Raw genomic sequence first — 22837 nt, 5'->3', positions numbered from 1 at the left:
TCAACCAAACCGACATCACTTGGTTGTTGCTGATTAATGTATGTGTGTTATAATCTACATTTTATCAGCCACAAGTTCTTATACATGTACTTGGATTTTATGACAGTGTAAAGACGTGGTGGCTAGCGCATAAATGAAAGGAAGAGAAGCTAAATATTCATCTCATATGATGCTAACTTTTAAATCTTCGTGAGCTTTTACAAACTCTCGAAAACAGACATTGTCAACACTATCCACCACGTCTTTACACTGTCATAAAATCCAAGTACATGTATAAGAATAGGACGTCCTGCTAGCCCGTTCGCTTCGAAAATTGGAATTGAGATTTCTCTGCAAGTTTCGTAAAATGGTGGCTGAAACTTTCTAGAAATGAAATTGAACCTGAACTACACTGATTGCGGCATATTACACAGCATAACTTGGTGATTTTGTTTAGAAAACGAGTAAAATACTTACTGTCGCTAACACTGCTTTTGGAGGCAGCCATGTTGTGTACGGGCGTACATCAAAATCAAAATATGTTCAAAGCTTGAGTTCTCGATGTCAAAACTAGCGGATTTCATTCCTGCAGCTAAGCTTTTCCTGACCAAGCTATGCTGCACTGTGTCAAAGCTGTGATTTTCATTAAAAAGCTACACTTTCATTGGTACCCCTGATCAAAGAATCAACAGATTTTAAGTCCCGGCATTCAGAGTTCCCACTTGTGCGATTTTTTTACTTCAGTCATCAAATTACATACTAATTTGCATATTTCAACAGTAGGACACTTCTTCACTTCTTTCCAGGGTGGGACACTTGTTTATAGGGTGGGGCACTTGTTTACAGAGTGGAACACTTGTTTACAAGGTGGAACACTTGTTTACAAGGTGGGACACTTGTTTACAGGGTGGGACACTTCTTTACAGGATGGGACAATTTTTTACAAGGTGGGACACTTGTTTACAGGGTGGGACAGTTTTTTACAGGGTGGGACACTTGTTTACAGGTTGGGACACTTGTTTACAGAGTGAGACACTGCTCTACAGAGTGGGACACTTGTTTACAGGGTGGGACACTTGTTTACAGGGTGGGACACTTGTTTACTTGGTGGGGCACTTGTTTACATGGTGGGACACTTGTTTACATGATGGGACACTTGTTTACATGATGAGACACTTGTTTACAGGGTGGGACACTGCTTTACATGGTGGGACACTTGTTTACATGGTGGGACACTTGTTTACATGGTGGGACACTTGTTTACAGGGTGGGACACTTGTTTACAGGGTGGGACACTTGTTTACTGGTTGGAACACATCTTTACAGGGTGGGACAGTTCTTTACATGGTGGGACACTTGTTTACAGGGTGGGACACTTCTCTACATGGTGGGACAGTTTTTTAGCTCCGCTGTTGACTTTGTCGAGCGGAGCTTATCATATGAGTGATTGTCCGTCGTCCGTGTCAATGTTTTACTTTTTCGACTTCTTCTTGAAAACTACAAACCTGAATCCTTTGATACTTGGTGTATATGTACCTTGGGTAGACCTCTCTCAGATTTGTTCATTTCATGATCATATCTTCAATTCTCTAATTTTGGTGAACATTTTTGGTAAAAAGGGATATTTTCGACTTCTTGTTAAAAACCACAAGTGCAATTGCTTTGATATTACATATATAGGTACTACATGTGGATCTCTTTCAGATTTGTTCATTTTGTAATGATATCTTTAGTTCTCTAATTTTGGTGAATATTTATGTCATTTTTGGTAAAAAGTGATATTTTCGACTTCTTGTTAAAAACCGCAAGTCCAATTGCTTTGATATTACATATATAGGTACTACATGTGGATCTCTTTCAGATTTGTTCATTTTGTAATGATATCTTTAGTTCTCTAATTTTGGTGAATATTTATGTCATTTTTGGTAAAAAGTGATATTTTCGACTTCTTGTTAAAAACCGCAAGTCCAATTGCTTTGATATTACATATATAGGTACTACATGTGGACCTCTCTTAGATTTGTTCATTTTGTAATGATATCTATAATTCTCTAATTTTGGTGAATATTTTTGTCACTTTTGGTAAAAAGTGATATTTTCAACTTCTTGTTAAAAACCATGAGTCCAATTGCTTTGATATTACATATATAGGTACTACATGTGGACCTCTCTCAGATTTGTTCATTTTGTAATGCTATCTTCAATTCCCTAATTTGGGTGAATATTTTTGTCATTTTTGGTAAAAAGTGATATTTTCGACTTCTTGTTAAAAACCGTAAGTCCAATTGCTTTGATATTACATATATAGGTACTACACGTGGATCTCTCTCAGATTTGTTCATTTTGTAATGATATCTTTAGTTCTCTAATTTTGGTGAATATTTTTGTCATTTTTGGTAAAAAGTGATATTTTCGACTTCTTGTTAAAAACCGCAAGTCCAATTGCTTTGATATTACATATATAGGTACTACATGTGGACCTCTCTCAGATTTGTTCATTTTGTAATGATATCTTTAATTATCTAATTTTGGTGAATATTTTTGTCATTTTTGGTAAAAAGTGACATTTTCTTCTTGTTAAAAACCACAATCATTTATGGTGAAAAATGAAATTTTTGAATTCTTGTTGAAAACACGTCCCATTGCATTGATACTATGCATATTGTTTATTTTCTAATGATATCTTCTGTTCTTTAATTGAAATGTGCATTGCTAACAGCGGAGCTATCTCAGCCGAGAGGCTGCTTGTTTAAGCCTTCTATTCTCGATGTTTTTTGAGACTGAGTAAAGGTTGATAATAGATGAAAGGGGGGGGGGGGGGTTCATGTTTGTGTTAGAATGTTTGAAGTAGATGAAAACAGAGTAATCTCTGTTTATAATACCCAACAATGCTGCTTATGTAGTATTGCATCCAGTGGATCAGGTCCAAAAGTTGTGAAAACAACTTAAGGCAAAAAGGGTAAACATGTTTTTCAGAAATGTGTTCTGTGATGTTGTCTCAACCAGATTAAACCTGTTTGTAATATCAATTTTCTAACTAAATGAAAAATGATTTTTTTTATAAGTGTAATTTTAACTTTCGAATGATCACAATTTTTTAGTCCTGTTCGGACGCAGTCCGAAAACGGGGACTTATGTTTTGACCTCCATGTGTTCGTGCGTGTGTGCGTCTGTGTGTGCGTCCGGACCTGTATCTTAGAAATGCCTGGACCAATCACAATCAAACTTCACACATACATCATACATGATATTATACATATGCACGTCAATTTGTTTCACGATCTGATTCAAGATGGCCGAATGGCGGCCATTTTTGTGTTAAAAATCATCAAAATCAAGCATTTCTCGGCTGTTTACAGATGGATTTTGTTTAAACTTGGTATATACATTAGACATTATAGGACCTTGATGCACATCATTTTGTTTCACGATCTGATTCAAGATGGCCGAATGGCGGCCATTTTTGTGCTAAAAAATCCTACAAATCAAGCATTTCTCAGCTGTTTACAGATGGATTTTGTTCAAACATTTGACATTATGGGACCTTGATGCAAATAATTTTGTTTTTCAGATAAGATTCAAAATGGCCTACTGGCGGCCATTTTGTATTAATGAATGTGGTTCTCGTGCCATATCCCTGACTTGTTTTGACTGATTATATTCAAATTTTAAATACTGTGGAATACTTTATTTTCACTGGAATTAATTTTCGCTGAAAAGGCTTTTTGGGTGTTTTGCTTGGAATTTATTTTCACTGATTTTTCATGAGTTTAATGTGAAATATAGGGAAAAAGTATATTCGCTGGATTTTATTTTCACGGAATCATCCCTTCAGCGAAAATAGCGAAAATAAATTCCAAGCGAAAATAAAGTATTCTACAGTTTTCATTATACGTTGTGTCATAGATAGACAGATATAATCAGGGTTCTCCACGAGGGGGTTTTACAGGGCGTCGCGCCCTGTTATCTGAAATTGGCGCCCTGTTTAAATTGTCAGCGCCCTGTTATATTTCCTGTGCGCCCTGCATGGTCCCATACAAAGAATTGTGAGGTGATAACACCAACAAAAAGAAAACAGAAAAGTGCATTACCGTACCCATATTTTTACTGCCAGGGTGACGTCAAATATATAAAATCGTTATCGGTAAAACCATTCGTTAAACATAAGGTCTATGGTTAAAACCAAGTTCACGCCGTGACTAGGTAGCGGCAACATCGTCACCGCCGAGTGGAACAAAGGCAGCAACCGGGCAGCTATGCACTTGCATGATCGGTAAACGACCAGCGCAGCCGACGTACCATCACAGACATTGCTGATCACCAAGAAGTCCACACGAATGCTTGCTTGAACATGTAAATGTTTACATTTAAATGTCACTATTTAAAGTTGAATTTTCTTTAAATCACGATTTAAAAACCCCGGTAAAGCGGCCATGCTTTCAACTCGCATCATAAGTGGAAGAAATAAATTTACTTGTGTTCTTTTGGAACAAATATTCTGATTGGTTGTTTTTCGCGTCAATGCGTGGCTTTGGCCAATCAAAAGCATCGTTACATAGTATCAGGGTGCACACAGTAAAATGAACTGTTTCCGGGTCATAGCTGTTTTCAACGAAGCAGACATCAACAAACTTTCGATTCGAATGAAAATTATTCTTTTAAATATGTATTTTGTTTTTTTATACCTAATTCTATTATTTTTGATAGTAACTGTTAACTGCAGATCGAAAATCTTCTATTGTGTATATTTTATGACGTTTGATCACCTTGGTTTTTGATGCCATTCAAGCAAGTTTTTTAATGAACCAATTACGAACGTTTGTGCGACATATATTTTATTTTGCTTCGTCCAAATAAATATAAATCATCAATATAAATTTTTGCTAATAATTAAATAAAGCATGTATGTATCTATTTGGGAAAATAAATTAACAAACTTGTTACGTCTTTTTCTGGACACGATCATTACTTGTAAACAACTGATGTCGCCGCTTGAGGAATCGTGCAGCTAAAATCAGCTGATTGTACGTGCTGACGTTTACTTAATAATAGCTCTTCAAAATTCCTATTCATTTTGTAATAATAAATATATATTATGCATATGTAATAATATGTAGATTAATAGATTTTTTGGTTTCTATTTTTCAACATCCTTGCCAATGATGCACGTTACAAATGTGCCACGCCCACTTCACATTGGCGCGCCCTGTTTAATTTTCAAACCGTGGAGAACCCTGATAATGGTTTGACGATCCTATTCAAAATGGACAAATGGTGGCCATTTTTTTGCTAAAAAATCATCAAATATCAAGCATTTCTGGCATTTATGGATGGATTTCGTTCAAACTTGGTACATATATTAGACATTACAGGGTCCTGATGCACATCATTTATTTTTCAGATCGGATTCAAAATGGCTGTCTGGCGGCCATTTTGTTTTGATGAATGGGCTTCCAGACCCATATCTCCTACTTGTTTTGACTGATTATATTCAAATTTTAACTATTCATTATACATCGTGTCATAGATTAACAGATATATTTTTTTGACAATCCTATTGAAAATGGTCGAATGGTGGTCATTTTTGTGCTAAAAAATCATCAAATATCAAGCATTTCTGGCATTTATGGATGGATTTCGTTCAAACTTGGTACATACATTAGACATTACGGGTTCCTGATGCACGTCATTTTATTTTTCAGATTGGATTCAAAATTGCTGACTGGCGGCCATTTTGTTTTAATGATTGGGCTTCTAGAGCCATATCTCTTAAATGCTTTGACTGATTATATTCAAATTTTATATATTCGTTATACATCATGTTATATATATGTACATGTATTCAAAATGGCTGATTTTGAATGCTGTTCCAGAGCAATATCTCTCAATATGGACAAGTACTTGTTTGACGATCAGATACAAATGTCAATCATTTTAATGTTAGAAAATCATATTCCTGACATATTACTATATTACTATAAACAAAACTATATATCTTAAATTTGATAACTAACGGGGACTGTGCCATGTATGGCTTGTTTGATTATTAGATGTTTGTGGTTCATGTCAGATTGATGATAGAATAATTCCCCTTTTGTGTTACAATAAGTTTCATGTTTATTAGTTCCCATTTCGTAAATATGTTTGTCCGATGCTATTTCTCGGACATCCCTGGGCAAATTTAATTTAAATTTGGTACAAAGACAAGTCACAATGGACTTGTATACATATACCGGCAATCTCTTTTTCTTTTTAAATAGATATGTTTGTCAACAAAATAGTTAGTAAAGCTATTGTTGTTTAGTTCATTGATATTAAAATTGTGTTTGTAGCAGACAAAACCTAGGTAGATAGCGTTCTGTGTACAAGGCATATACATGGTAAACAGTGTTTCGTGTATGAGGCATACACATGGTACGGTAGATAGCGTTCTGTGTACAAGGCATATACATGGTAAACAGTGTTTCGTGTATGAGGCATACACATGGTATGGTAGATAGCGTTCTGTGTACAAGGCATATACATGGTAAACAGTGTTTCGTGTATGAGGCATACACATGGTATGGTAGATAGCGTTCTGTGTACAAGGCATATACATGGTAAACAGTGTTTCGTGTATGAGGCATACACATGGTATGGTAGATAGCGTTCTGTGTACAAGGCATATACATGGTAAACAGTGTTTCGTGTATGAGGCATACACATGGTATGGTAGACAGCGTTCTGTGTACAAGGCATATACATGGTAAACAGTGTTTCGTGTATGAGGCATACACATGGTATGGTAGATAGCGTTCTGTGTACAAGGCATATACATGGTAAACAGTGTTTCGTGTATGAGGCATACACATGGTACGGTAGATAGCGTTCTGTGTACAAGGCATATACATGGTAAACAGTGTTTCGTGTATGAGGCATACACATGGTATAGTAGATAGCGTTCTGTGTACAAGGCATATACATGGTAAACAGTGTTTCGTGTATGAGGCATACACATGGTACGGTAGATAGCGTTCTGTGTACAAGGCATATACATGGTAAACAGTGTTTCGTGTATGAGGCATACACATGGTATGGTAGATAGCGTTCTGTGTACAAGGCATATACATGGTAAACAGTGTTTCGTATATGAGGCATACACATGGTTCGGTAGATAGCGTTCTGTGTACAAGGCATATACATGGTAAACAGTGTTTCGTGTATGAGGCATACACTTGGTTCGGTAGATAGCGTTCTGTGTACAAGGCATATACATGGTAAACAGTGTTTCGTGTATGAGGCATACACTTGGTTCGGTAGATAGCGTTCTGTGTACAAGGCATATACATGGTAAACAGTGTTCCCAATTAAGGCAGACCTGTGGTTTTAAAGTTGAGAACTTAAGACTTAAACTTATTTTTTTTGGGCCAGTTTATGAATTTTGAATTTCAAAAACATATTTAGTGACAAATTGTATGGTTCTCCAAAAATGTTATATTACAAGTAATTTCTGTCGTTTACAAAAATAATATTGGTGCAATTTTTTTGAGTTCGAGGCAAGGTAGGCCAAGCTTGCTTTATGCATCAACTCTACATTGTTAATGGCTATAACACTGATATTAGAGGACAAGAGTTCTCAGAAAAACACATTTTGATGTGACGGCAATATCCTGTTTTGACTGGGTGCCTGGGGTGGTATATTGAATTGCAGAAAAACAAATTCTGCTTTTCATGGTATTAGAAAGTGGATATCTTGGACAGAGTTCATTGAACATTGATTAATTCTCTAATATTAGTGAATATTATTAGTATAAAATGTGTTTTTTTTAATTTTACTTCAAAACAGCTAGCCAATTTGCTTCGATATTTTATATGTAAACACTTTGAGGCAGATTAATGTATAGATGTACATTACCACATTTCTTCAGTCTTAACCCAGGGACCACAACATTTAAAATTTGGGAATGTAAGGGGTGGGTGCATACCCAAAGATCATGTGCAACATTTTTAGGAGAAATATTATGTCCTTTGGGGGAAAATAACATTTGCAAAATGAGTTGTGTTGACGTTGATTTCTTACAATAAAGAAAAAACAAATTTTCACAAAAATACTCACATCTTTAGCTTATGTGTGTGATAAGCTGATTTTTATCAAATTTAGTACATAGGTACGTTGGGGGATAATGTGGAGACGTGATTAGCTGTATGCCACATGCATATTAAGTATCTAATTTGCATATTAATTATCTCATTTCAGTCTATGTATGCAATATCGTCTTATCTTACTAATGCCATTGTTCCTTCACTGACTGTTGGGAATTTTTATTTTTTACATATTTTTTTTATAAAACAACATTTATTGGCTCGGTATACATAAGGGAACTTTGCATATTTGAACTTGGATGTTATTATATTTACATACCGTCTGAATTTATTATGTAAAAATTATTGCTGGTCTGTGGGAAAACAATCAAAGACTAGATTTGTCTTAATGTAATGCTTAAATGTATTACAGCGATGTTTAAACTACATTCTGTTAGCACTGATTTTGATGACAAAAATAACAGAATAGAAAGATTGTGAGCTACATGTATGTTGCATTGTAAAATTTATTTGAGGTTTTCATGCAGTGTAACATATTTTTTATGCATTTACATTTTATTAAACAACATATTTGTATTTACAAGATTAAACCCATTGTGGATGTCCCATAAAAACATCTAGGGTGTATACACAGAGATGCCCTCAAATTGTGAAATGTCTAAAAAATAGTGTGGGTTTATACCCACAGAGAGAGATATGACCAGGAAAGTATGGTGAACAAAATTTAGGAAATGTGCAGTATAATTAAACAAATTATACGTGTTTGTTTTGGTATATTTGCAGGAAATGTTCTAATACTGGTGATAGATAATTGTTAGATTAATTAAAATATATAAGGACCATGCTTCATAGTGTATATAAAATATGTTCTTCTTTATTTTGTTATTTATAATTATTAAATTTAATAAAAGTATCTGCATTTATGATGTGCATTTACTTTATTAATTCAACAGGACCTGCTCTTAAAATTCTGTCTTTAGGCTAGACAGGCAGACACTAGCAAAGTATGTTCATAGTTTAATGGCCCTGAATGCTATGTTGGATGTCTGCCAATTGAAATGAAATAAACAAGTTGGTGTAATGTGCAGAGCATATTTAGGTCACTGAGGTCAGAAAAACAAGCGGGAACTAGAGGAAGAGCAACAGGTTGGCTACTCTGGCAATTTGCCAAGATTAGCTATCTGAAATAGTACTGGATCTATGATGGCCTAGAAACATATTTTTTAGCTCCCTGCAACAGCGGAGCTTATCATATGAGTGATTGTCCGCCATTGTCCGTGTCAATGTTTTACTTTTTAGCTCCACTGTCGACTTTGTCGAGCGGAGCTTATCATATGAGTGATTGTCCGTCGTCCATCGTCCGTCGTTCGTGTCAATGTTTTACTTTCTCGACTTCTTCTTGAAAACTACAAGCCTGAATGCTTTGATACTTGGTGTATCACAATCACAAAAACCACAATCATTTATGGTGAAAAATGATATTTTTTAATTCTTGTTGAAAACAGCAAGTCCCATTGCATTGATACTATGCATATTGTTTATTTTCTTATGATATCTTCAGTTCTTTAATTGTAATGTGCATTGCTCACAGCAGAGCTATCTCAGCCGACATGCTGCTTGATAACCTTTCAACTCATACACAATGTCATACGTTGCCTTGTTTTTAATAATAATAATAATAATATGAATGACAAAATGTATTAGGGGAGAAAAAGTCTGTCAGTGTGTCTTCGTTCATGAGTATGAAATATTGCACAAGTTTGATTGTTCTGTGTGTACCATGAGATATTGACAAAGTTTTGCTCCAATTTTTAGTCCCCGTTCGGACGCAGTCCGAAAACGGGGACTTATGTTTTGCCCTGTGTGCGTGCGTGCGTCCGTCCGTCCGTGCGTCCGTCCGTCCGTCCGTGATCACCTGTATCTTGAACATGCATGGACCGATTAAGTTCAAACTTCACTCATACATTACACATTATATGGGACATATGCACATGCATTTTTTTCATGATCTGATTAACGATAGCCGAATAGCGGCCATTTTAAGGCCGAAAATGCATCAAAATCGCACATTTTCACCATTCCGGACCCGGATCTCAGTTATGCATGGACGGATTTTGTTCAAATTTGGTACATACATTAAACATAATAGGACCTTGATGCACGTCTTTTTTTTTTCTTGGATCGGGTTCGAAATGGCCGACTGGCGGCCATTTTGTTTTAAAGAATTCAGTTCTGGATCCGTATCTGAGACATGCTTGGATTGATCGAGTTCAAACTTCACACACACAAGGTACATCATGTCACAAATATGTATGTGCATTTGTTTCATGATCTCTTTAACGATAGCCAAATGGCGGCCGCTTTAAGGCCGAAAATGCATTGAAATCGCACATTTTCACCATTCCGGACCCGGATCTCAGTTATGCATGGACGGATTTCATTCAAATTTGGTACATACATTAAACATAATAGGACCTTGATGCACGTCATTTTTTTTTCCGGATCAAGTTCGAAATGGCCGACTGGCGGCCATTTTGTTTTAAAGAATTCAGTTCTGGATTCGTATCCGAGACATGTCTGGATTGATCAAGTTCAAACTTCACACACACAAGGTACATCATGTCACAAATATGTATGTGCATTTGTTTCATGATCTCTTTAACGATAGCCAAATGGCGGCCGCTTTAAGACCGAAAATGCATTGAAATCGCACATTTTCACCATTCCGGACCCGGATCTCAGTTATGCATGGACGGATTTCATTCAAATTTGGTACATACATTAAACATAATAGGACCTTGATGCACGTCATTTTTTTTTTCGGATCAAGTTCGAAATGGCCGACTGGCGGCCATTTTGTTTTAAAGAATTCAGTTCTGGATCCGTATCCGAGACATGTCTGGATTGATCAAGTTCAAACTTCACACACACAAAGTACATCATGTCACAAATATGTATGTGCATTTGTTTCATGATCTCATTAACGATAGCCAAATGGGGGCCGCTTTAAGGCCGAAAATGCATTGAAATCGCACATTTTCACCATTCCGGACCCGTATCTCAGTTATGCATGGATGGATTTTGTTCAAATTTGGTACATACATTAAACATAATAGGACCTTGATGCACGTCTTTTTTTTTTTCCGCATCAAGTTCGAAATGGCCGACTGGCGGCCATTTTGTTAAAGAATTCAGTTCTGGATCCGTATCCAAGACATGTCTGGATTGATCAAGTTCAAACTTCACACACACATGGTACATCATGTCACAAATAGATATGTGCATTTGTTTCATGATCTGCTTAACAATAGTGGAATGATGGCCATTTTAAGGCCGAAAATGCATCAAAATCACGTATTTTCACAATTCCAGAACCGGATCTCAGTCATGCATGGATGGATTTTGTTCAGATTTAGCACAATGTGTTGTACATATGCAGGTGCATTTCGGTCATGATCTGCTTTGAATGTATATGTCACTCAAATATGAACGGAACGGGGACGTGTCATTGACAATGACTTGTTAAATTTTGAATTGAGTATGCTTGACAGACCAGGAACAGATGGGATATGCTTTAAACACTTAACTAATTAGAGTGAGTAAACATTACTATCTGTGTGATAAATCATCAAAACCCAAAACAAATATTATTTAGACATTTTAATTTGGTATTAATACTTCCCATAATATTTTTAGTGCCAAAGTCAACTTTGGTGACCTTTCTAAAAATAAAAATGATCAAGGTCTATCAAAACAAATTACTGTGGAAGTAGAAATTATTTGTGTGGTTTTAATTTCACGAATTTCGCGAGGAGTCCAAAACAGCGAATTTAAAACCACGCGAAAATGTTCTTTTCCGCGTTGGAATGTAGAACACAATACAATACCCAAGTCAAAACAACACCCACTCCTGATCTTACCCACGATGTTACAAGTTTTACCTTAATCATTGACACCTATTCAAGAGTACGATGTTCATTGTTTTTAGCGTTAATGGGTAAAGCTTCGTTTCGACAATGAGCTGTTATCACCGTAAATAATGTTAAATTAGTCTTCAGATGTTCAATTTATCTTCGAAAACAACTAATTTCTTGATTAAAAAATAATCATGCCGTTTTCCTATCAAAATCAAAGATAAAGATTGGACCACAACATCAGCAAGTCTCTCCCGTGTTGTGTTCAATAACATTAACATATTCGAATGAGCTATGGTAATTTGAACACGTTGGCATCATCCAGCATTTTGATTGGTTGTTTAGGGAGTTGATCTATTAAAGACATTTACATGCGATCGGAATCATTCGCTTACGGTGAAACTAAGTTGAATTTTACTTGTATCGCATCCAGCATTTACATGCGATCGGTCAATACGATACGATATCCGCCATGTTTTTGACGGCACACGTGACGTCTTTATTGACCGGATAGGTCAAGTCGCTAATTAACCAATCAAAATGCTGGATGGTGCCCATGTGTCTAAATTACATAGCTCATTTAAATATGTTAATGACAGTTCAGCGACCTCATGGTGAACGCAACTGCAACACGGAAGAGATTTACTGATAATGTAGTGCGATATTCTGGCTTTGATTTCCATGGGAAAACAGCATGATTTTTTTTTTAAATCAAGAAGTTATTTGTTTTCGAAAGATAAACTGAGCATTGAAGTAGAATTTAACACTTTTACGATGATAACAACTCATTGTCGAAAACTTACGAAACACAGACGTATTCAGAAAGAGTATTGACAGAGGTTGCCGCCAGAACAAAAGCAGTTTCATTGCGTGTCTGACATCTTATCACCGCTGAACAATAAATAGGTGTGAATATTTTTAGGCACGTTGTCGAAACAAATGAATAGGACTAGGAACAATGCCGCTTTGGACCAGCTGGTTGAAGTCAGTCATGGTCTTGTTGAATCGGGGGTGCGGTTACTAATAGGTACTTTTCAAGTTTTCAATTTTTCTTTAGAACTCTTTAACCCCGAAGCCGGAATTAGGGGTGCGGTTATTATTACGGATGCGGTTTATATTAGGACTTTAACGGTAACGGCAACATTTCAAATGATAGTTTTTGTATAACTTTCTGATACCTGGACGCTGGAAGTAGTGTCGCGTGAGTATCAGATTCCTCTTTGGTCTCCTCCTTCTCTGACTCTTCACCTTCCCTCAGGTCTTTTGCCGAGGGACGAGGTCAAGGCGGAGACGATCCGACAGGAAGTAGCAAGCCTTCTGAAAAAAAAGGGCGATACGCCTAGTGGGGAACCCCAGTGTATCACCAGGGTTCTATTCCCGCATCTTCCTCATTCCGAAGAGTTCGGGGGATTGGCGTCCAGTCCTAGTCCTCAGTCGGCTGAACGGGTTTGTGGAACTCAAGCGCTTCCGGATGGAAACACGTGGGTATCAGATTCGGCTTCGGTACTTCTGTCAGTGCGATTGGACATGCAGCCGGTATCTCAGACTCCCATTAGAGGGCAAAGTCTATGAGTCTACCGCCTTCCCCTTCGGGCTGTGCATGGCACCGTATGTCTTCACTAGAGTGCTAAAACAGGTGACCCAGCTGCTATTCCGGTCGTCGGTCTATCTGAACCCATATCTTTTTTATTAAATGTTGCCAAGTCCAACCCAATACTGTCCCACAGCCTGGTTTTTCTGGGTATGTAGTTCGACACGGAGCATGGGCGTGGTCGCCCCTCGCAGGAGCGATGCGGCTCTCTGGTAGAGCTCGCCAGCCCACTCCGGTCGACGGGTTCGATGTCAATGCGCGAACTGATGCAGCTTTTTGACAAATGACTTCAGTTCGTCATCTGGTTCCGTTAGCAGCTCTCTGGTCTCATCCGATTCAGAGGTGCTCACTGGACTACAGAATCCACATGCGGAACCTGACATTCAGGGTTCAATCGTCGGACCAAGCGATGACGACCCTCCTTTGGCAGAAGGACGCATGGTATAAGAAACGGGAACACCCCTAGATCTGACAACTCCCTCACTGACTCTCATTACAGATGCGTTGCCCCAGGGAGGGGGCGGCCATCTGAGGGACCTTCAGGTCCAAGGGGATGTGGCAGTCCGCGTATTTGGACTGCCACATCTATTGGTTGGAGTTGCAGACCGTCCTACTGTCTGCAATTTTTTTCAGGAAGTCGCACACCACCACAAAGTCCTGCTTCGTACAGACAACACCTCAGTAGTGTCGTACATCAAGGAGGGGAGGGACACGTTCCCCCACATTGTCGAAGCTAGCAGAGGAGATTCTCCTTTGGTGCCTGGATAACCAGGTTGAGCTATCGGCTTACAACTTTCCGGGGATACGCAACAGCGGCGGGCGCCCTGTCGAGACGTATTCGGTTCCAGAACACCGAGTGGCAGTCCCCCCCCAATGGGTGGCGGACCGGCAGTTTTGTCTCTGGGACGGGCCCCAGGTAGTTCTGTCCATCATTGGAATGCCAAGCTCCCGACGTACGTGTCACTCTTCCCGGAGACGACCGCTTTCGTCACGTACGCTCTAACGATCTCTTGGAGTCGCAGGGACACTTACGCTTTTCTCATTTCCAACTGGGCGCCAATTGTTGGAGAAGCTGTGACTCGAGCCCACCTGTCTTCTGACTTGGGTGGCGCCCTATTGGCCTGTGAAGGTCTGGCTCCCAATGTTGCTGGAACTTCTAGTCGAGTCTCCCGTGGGGTTGCCGGATCTTCTGGATCTGTTGTCCCAGCCGGACGGCACTGTACCAATGAGCCCCGCGCTATTCCATATTCGCGCGTGGAGGCTATCAATAAACTCGTGCAAGCACTAGGCTTTTCAGTGGAGTTGTCCAAGTTCCTCACTTTGACAGAGTCGGATGGCACCAGACGTTTGTACGATTTCAGATGGAGACCGTACATTGATTTGTATGATGGAAGGGAGATTGATCATCATATTTTGAAGACTCGGCTGGGCTTTCTTGCCAGGAATCCCAGGGCGTGACCGAGAGCCGACCGTCATCTCACGCCGCACTTGCATAGTGGGCAAGGAGGACCGTTTGGGACGGATTCTATGCCCGGTCTGAGCTCAGGTCCAGGGTCCAGTGGTGACAGGTCAGACTGTGTTCGCTGACCCAGCCCGCACCACCAAGGGGACCTATGCGCGAAAGTGTTAGTGCGTTAGTGCCTTCAGTCAAAACCAGCCTCCTTTGCTCAACGTTACCGAACCCTAGCAATATACTGTTTCAATGCATTAAAATTGTTGGGGGCCCTATTTATTGTTCAGTGGACCGGCTTTAGTAGCCTCCCTAAATTGGGGGGTCTACCTTCGGCACCCAGTCCCTGAAGAGTCACCTAATTGGTTTTATCCTGGGACTAGACTCTTTGTCGGTGAGTAGCTTTAGATTTCTCAGTTTTGTTTTTGGACCTTCTTTTTTGAGGTCGAAAAATATACATTTCAGCCGTCGGAGCTTCCCCACCTCCGGTGAGTGCTACTCTGCCTACGAGTAATAAATGGAATTTATTATTTCCACAGACTTTCTGGTAGGTGATGTAGTAAACTATTAGGGTTGTACAAACCCGTTTGTTTACCTAATCATACCTACCAGAAAGTCCGTGGAAAACCCGCCCACCTCTCCACAAGCTTCCGGCGGCCCGTTGTGGCAGCGGAAACATTGTGGGAATATCGGATCACACCTTGTATGTGTGTATATATTCCCTAACAGTTTCCGATTGGGGGTGTAATCTGTAGTTAAGCCTACGAGTAATAAATGGAATTAATTATTTCCACAGTCTTTCTGGTAGGTATGATTAGGTAAACAAACGGGTTTGTACAACCCTAATATTCACTTTCTTGCAAAATAAATGATGATGGTTTAGTTGATAGAAAATATTTGCTAATAACATTGAACTATAATTTTAAATCAAGATCTATGTTTTATTGCAGTCTCCAATTGACGAGCTTTGTGCAAAAAAAGCTAGGGGAAATGGTCTGTGTCGCAAAGTAGTAGGACATGATGCTATAGTGACATCAGGAGTTTGGTTAGGTGGCCCACATCCAGTTGTCACTCCAATTCATCGACTATCTGCATTTCGCCCATGGTCTCCAGCAACATTGGCAAAAGAAGCTAAAATGAAAGAAATGGAACAGGCAGCGCTAATGAGGGACAGGTGAGAATTGCTTACTAATCTTATTTTACTTGGTAACTGTTACTATGTGTCATAAATGTATTATTGAAATATTAAAACAATCACAATTATGCCTCTAGTGGTTAAGTGACACTGCCCATAAAGGTGGCTGATTTTATGAGGACTAGTAAAAACAACAGCATGCTTTTACACTGGCCTACTATCCCAAGAGCACCTACAGTACAGTTCTCGCGAAAGCTTTGGCTTCACTTCAGCTTCACCTTCGCTTCAGCATCGTATCATTATGGCATTGTTATGGCTTCAGCATCGCATCAATGTCGCGACATTAAAAAGTTAGGCGGTTATGGCTTCGCTTCATTATGGCGACAATGTGGCATCAGCATCGCTTCATCAAACAAAGAAGTACAGAACTCATTTCGCCCAACCTCTAGCCCGCTTCCGCTTTTCAATTGCTCGCTTTTGCGACCGCTTGTTGAATTTCCGACTGTGCAAAAATTCGGACTACTAACAATTTTCTGGTTTTCATAGATCACGGTTACTAGTTCAGTAACTGTGCATAGATGTTGAACAACCGTCAAAAGTTCAAATACTTTTTGTTTCAACTATCTATAATTATATGCACGCAATCTGACCCTTTGACCTAGATTTGGCTGGGATTGACTATTTTATTTTAAACAATATTCTGACGTTACGCACTGCTATACAAAATGTATTTCAACAGAAGTACGACATGGTTGTCCGGGTTTCTTTTCCTGACTGTTGAGTTTACGATTTGTATAATTATTGTTATTTCCCCCAAGGAGAACACAAGCCGAAGGACCATGAAGCTAAATAGAAGTCCCACGCATGGACTGAGTGAAAGAAAATATTTCTAAGGCTAAAATAAAACCTAATATCTCTTTGTGTATTTGTCAATTTTGCTTATATTTGGTATGACAGTATGTTCGTAAATATCTGGAAAAATCTTGTCTTTCGTTAATAATTTCATTTGTTTGAAATGTCTACCGACCGTGTCCCAATAATTTGTTTAGAATATCGATCCCCGTTGGTTTCTCCAAACGGTCCCGACGTCCATTATTCAACACAATCAGCATTTATTTATCGTAATTCATGGGGATCATGTACCGTAATTTGCGGGCTGTAAAACCAAATAATTAAACAAGTACTATTTATTATATATATATTTTTTACCTTGTGAAACTACAACACAGCGTAGAGTTGTCGCGGTGAAACAGTTGCCTTGAAATCGATGAAACTTCAATTATCCACTTCTCGCCTTGAAATAAAATAAAAAAATTTGAAGAGCATCGGGAGATAAATTATTAACCAGTCTTACCAATCGCTAGCTTTATTTTATTCAAATCCATAAAATTCACGAGTTTTTGACATTTGTTGGCAACTTCTGCGCTAAAAATGGTTGAAAATGTGGGTGTGGTTCTCTCGCAAATTCCCGTTGATAATACAGACAAATATGGTTCTGTGACCCAGGTCGTGCTCCGATCAGGTGACTTTCAGCAAATCAATGATGTTGTAACAAAGCATATTTGACGCTAATTGAAGGGTCGTCGTATCGTCCAATCTCTGGCGTTGATTCACTGTGCTGTGACAGGCTTCACAATCATTCACTGAAAAACATCGGTATATTTTGACAAACGGCTGGGATTTGACCTCAGTTCAAAAAAAGAAAAACTGGGCTGAGATACAAATCAGTTTTGCAAGTTGGGAAATAAGGTAAACCAGATTGGGGTCGATGATATTCAGTATCAAAGGACTTCCGTGTGTATAATGAGTTTCAAATTGTTCATCGACTGGTCACCAAATATTTACGGCTACAACTAAATGAACATTTAGCCCAATAAATTATTTCTGCATGTCAAGTGCTATTCGATTTGTTACCAGGCCTGTAGCTCTTTTTTATTCGAAAATATTTTTTGTGAGAATAAATACGTATAGATCGAGCTCAGGTCACTGATCGTAACTTAATTTTGAAAATTGGATGTAAAATTTTACCAGGCCGACACCACCACAACCATCCAATCATAGTTGGAAATGTACGCACTTGTTTTGGAACTTTGTATCAAGATGGCAGGCGACAACGCCGATGCACCAGGCGGCGTACACGTGTTTTGCATGTATTAGTAGTCCCATCGAACTCGGCTAAAACTAAACGAAACACAGAAAAATACCACCAAAATGATGAATCTGAATCTGTTCTCTTACCAGCAAATAAAATGAACGAAAATAAGGTAATTTTATAACAAGAACAGTTTCATTTCGTATAGCAAATTGTGTTGTTTCCGAACGACGATTGCATCGTGTGATTTAAATTTATCACGTTTTTCCTTGCAGTCAATATGACACTCGTCACCTTGCAGATTGCAATGTACTTCACATAGTTTTTGGTACCCAATACTCGCAACATTAAATAATTAAACAAGATATCTGTTTAAAATTTCATTTTACTATTGGTCATATTATTTTATTCCCCTTACCGGTTTGAATTTCAAATCGATTACATATCGAACTTCTGTACATGTGTTTTTCTCTACTGCCTTTCCATGTGAAAACATTGTGGTCATACTCATGTCACAATACTTTGAAGCTGATGCCATGTTGATGCCATGAGACAACGAAGCTGAGGCCACGATGATGCCATAAAATAAGAGAGGCGAACACAGCTTCAATTTTCAATGACGCGAAGCTGATGCCACAATGATGCTATGTTGAGGCGACAATGAAGCCATGCGTAGGCAACAATGATGCCACAAAAGCCAAAGCTTTCGCGAGAACTGTACTGTATTTTTTTGAGGACTAGTGGAAAAAACACCAGGTATTGAGGCTGGCCTATGGGTAGCTTATTTTGTAAGGACCGACAGGAATATTTTGAATGCAGGTCTGAGTGGCTTGTTATTTCATCAAATTGAAAAATCCAAATTGGATTAAAGGCAGGAGAGTATGTCACACATGTATGTCACAATTGCCAAAGTTCAGACCATATCTGTGTTTGGCATATTCAAGTGATTTATTTTTGGGCAGACCACTGAAATTCTAGGACAAGTTAGATATTTTGGTCAACGTCATCAACCGCAAACACTCACTGTGTATTCTGTTGAATGACATCATCAGCACCCCTGTTTTGACATTACTGTGTTAGTGACCCACAACTAGAATTATTGAATATAGATTTTAAAAAAATTATAGAAACGTTTGACACTTTATGGTGTATTTTTGGTTCATTTCTCTGTAGTCGTTTTGTCGCACCACCATATTTAAGTAGTGGACCGCCAATATTGTTAAACCCTGATAGGGTGATACCTCATACTACAATGACAAATGTAAGGTTAGTATTACGTCCACCTCATACTACAGTGACAAATGTAAGGTTAGTATTACATCCACCTCATACTACAATGACAAATGTAAGGTTAGTATTACATCCACCTCATACTATAATGACAAATGTAAGGTTAGTATTACATCCATCTCATACTACAATGACAAATGTAAGGTTAGTATAACATCCACCTCATACTATAATGACAAATGTAAGGTTAGTATTACATCCACCTCATACTATAATAACAAATGTAAGGTTAGTATTACATCCACCTCATACTATAATGACAAATGTAAGGTTAGTATTACATCCACCTCATACTATAATGACAAATGTAAGGTTAGTATTACATCCACCTCATACTATAATGACAAATGTAAGGTTAGTATTACATCCACCTCATACTACAATGACAAATGTAAGGTTAGTATTACATCCACCTCGTACTACAATGACAAATGTAAGGTTAGTATTACATCCACCTCATACTACAATGACTGTTCGGTCCAAAATTGTGATTCTCCACCAAAATGTTGACAAGATAAATATAATTTGTCATTATTTGTGTGTAGTTTTGTGTCTTTTTTAACTGAGTCTTTATTTTATTTGTGCTTTAGATTTGATGCTCACTACCAGCCTAATGTAGCATTGGCACCAGCAGCAACTCAACGGAAACAAGCTGCTGTACAAGATGACAAATTAAAGATAGAAAGTATGAGTGAGGAAAACGTTGCAAAGACTGAAGAGAAAAGTGATGATGTTGATCTGAAAAATTGTGAAATGAATGAAATTGAGAAAGAAGATGATGCAGGTAAAGAAAAAAATCATGAACGCTTCACAACCTGTTCTGTATTGTATTGTATATAGGTTCTATGCAATTATACTTTGTATTTCAGTCAGTGATGGGCAGCCATGCTCACATATTTACACCATGGTTTTGCCAGTAATTTGACTCATGGTTTGATCTGTGGTTTAACTTTAGTTTGACCAGTGGTAGAGGGTATTTTTGAATGATACTTTCTACCAAAATAATGCACTAGCTATATTTCCTGTATACAGCTGTCTCTCTGATCAGATTAATTCATTTTGAATGTGTGATTGCTTGCAGCATCTTTGGCAGTGATGACAGTACGTATAAAAGAGGAACCACAATCATCAATAGAGATGACAGTGGACAGCACAGTTGAACAAGAAATGGAGATAGTCAGAAATGCACTAGAAAATAATGCATTGGATAGCAAAGAGGCCAAAGAAAAACTACTGCATGAATTAGCCAAGTTGAGAATAAAACAAGAAGAAAGATTGAATGCTGCTTTGGTAGCAAAGAAGAGTCTTCAACAGGTATGTAGCCACCTAGCAATTAAAATATAAATGTGATGGTGGAAGAGATAATTATCTGTTGATAGATGATGGTCACAGTATTTGAGACATACTCATGTGTTAAATGACTGCAATGCATCTTACCTTGCCTAGATAGATGATGGTCACAGTATTTGAGACATACTCATGTGTTAAATGACTGCAATGCATCTTACCTTGCCTAGATAGATGATGGTCACAGTATTTGAGACATACTCATGTGTTAAATGACTGCAATGCATCTTACCTTGCCTAGATAGATGATGGTCACAGTATTTGAGACATACTCATGTGTTAAATGACTGCAATGCATCTTACCTTGCCTAGACATACTGTAGAATTAACATTGAATAGAAACATCCAAGCATATCTCGGAATATGTATGCGCCTTGACTTTTCTTTGCATATTCATTCATTCATATTTCATTGCATTGTTAGTACCATGACTTTTCATTGAATATTCATTAGATTGTGTGTGCCATGATTTTCCATTGTATATTCATTAGATTTTATGTGATGTGCTTTTCATTGAATATTCATTTGATTGTGTGTGCCATGTTTTTCCATTGTATATTCATTAGATTTTATGTGATGTGACTTTTCATAGCATATTCATTAGATTGTTTGTGGCATGACTAAAAATATGTTATAAATTTTTTCATTGAAGGAGTTAGAGTTCCTCAGAGTTGCAAAGAAAGAGAAATTGAGAGAAGCCACAGAAGCCAAGCGGAGCTTGCGAAAAGAAATTGAAAGATTACGAGCTGATCATGAACGCAAATTGAAAGAAGTAAATGAATCACGTCATCGACTGAAGAGGGAGTTGGAATTGGCGCGCAGTAAACGCTGTGATAAGATTAGCGAGATAAGCAAGTCGAAAGCCAGATTGAAGTCACAAGTGGAACAACTACGAAACAAACTTAATGAGGTTGAGAACGAGAAAGAGAAATTGAGTGCTGAACTTGAGAATGAAAAAAAACTACGAGATGGTTTAGAAGTAAAGACATTCAGGGAAAATGAAGAAGAGGTAAAAGAAGAAGAAAAGGAGACAAAGGTTGTTGATAAAGATAATGAGTAGTTTGAGACAAGTCTTTGAGTTCTCTGGTTTTAATGCCACCATGTATATTAGTTTCCACGGTAACACATATACAGATTTTGATGAGATCCAACATGGCTAAGCTGAATTTGGTTGCTTAGCTATCAGAGAACTTGAACACATGTTCCACCATGCTGTGTTTAACTACTGCATGCTGCATACCGTGAGTTAATGTCAGGGATTTCAAAATATTTTTTTTTATTGCCAGATTTTTAGATGGTTTGACAATATTGACTGTTTATTATGTAAAGATTTCAAATTATAAATTTATACATTGTAGATGGATGGTGTATAGAATAAATATATAGCCATATTTTTTTTCACTTTCTTTAAATATTATTATATTATATTATGATGTTACAGTCATATTTAAAGCCATGTTTTTATAGAGATGTAGATTTCCTTAAATCTTTCACTTTGTCCTTGTTTGGTTGTATCTCTTTTTTGCAATTTTTGTGTCATACCTTTTTCTTCCAATACAGCCAAACAATTACAAAGAACTAGTTGTAAATCTCAAGCTCAGATCATTTGTAGATAGCTTTGTAAGAAGGAGATGCCATTTGTACAAAAACTCTGGTTAAGATGCGCTTTGCAACATCTTGATAGTTTGTTTGTTGGCCATTCAGGTGTTATTTCACTTTGAAACTGGCTTGTGAACAATCTAGTTACAGGTTAAACAACACTGTTACAATGTGTTGGATCAACATGATATAGAAACAATGATACATGTTGAATATTTACTCAAATAAACTGTCAAAATGTTTGTTTTGTAAATTATCAATATAATTACTTTGATGTACAGTTTACAGCCACTATTAGCTGTATCTATGTATGTAGGAGAAAATAAATTACAAACAAATGCATGTAAATGGGGTGGGG

The 22837-nt window shown here is 37.8% G+C and overlaps 1 protein-coding gene across 2 annotated transcripts in view; it reads left to right on the top strand.

Annotated features, from left to right (window-relative positions):
* LOC102803588 (ski oncogene-like) overlaps window positions 1-22529 on the top strand; it is a 41866-nt gene extending 19337 nt beyond the window's left edge. Inside the window, exons 2-6 of one of the 2 annotated variants that reach the window (XM_085508599.1) lie at window positions 15967-16190; window positions 19417-19509; window positions 20124-20317; window positions 20615-20847; window positions 21533-22529. In XM_085508599.1, coding sequence (XP_085364725.1) covers window positions 15967-16190; window positions 19417-19509; window positions 20124-20317; window positions 20615-20847; window positions 21533-21940 — 1152 coding nt within the window. In that variant the 3' untranslated portion in view covers window positions 21941-22529. The remainder of the gene's footprint in view (window positions 1-15966; window positions 16191-19416; window positions 19510-20123; window positions 20318-20614; window positions 20848-21532) is intronic. The other variant, XM_085508600.1, reaches the window with a different exon arrangement.
* Window positions 22530-22837: the final 308 nt, after the last annotated feature.

This window comes from Saccoglossus kowalevskii, chromosome 15 (assembly GCF_978046115.1).
Source record: "Saccoglossus kowalevskii chromosome 15, keSacKowa6.1, whole genome shotgun sequence".
NCBI classification, from domain to species: Eukaryota; Metazoa; Hemichordata; class Enteropneusta; family Harrimaniidae; genus Saccoglossus; species Saccoglossus kowalevskii.
The sequence above is the reverse complement of the archived record's forward strand: the minus strand, read 5'-3'. Positions and strand labels throughout refer to the sequence as shown.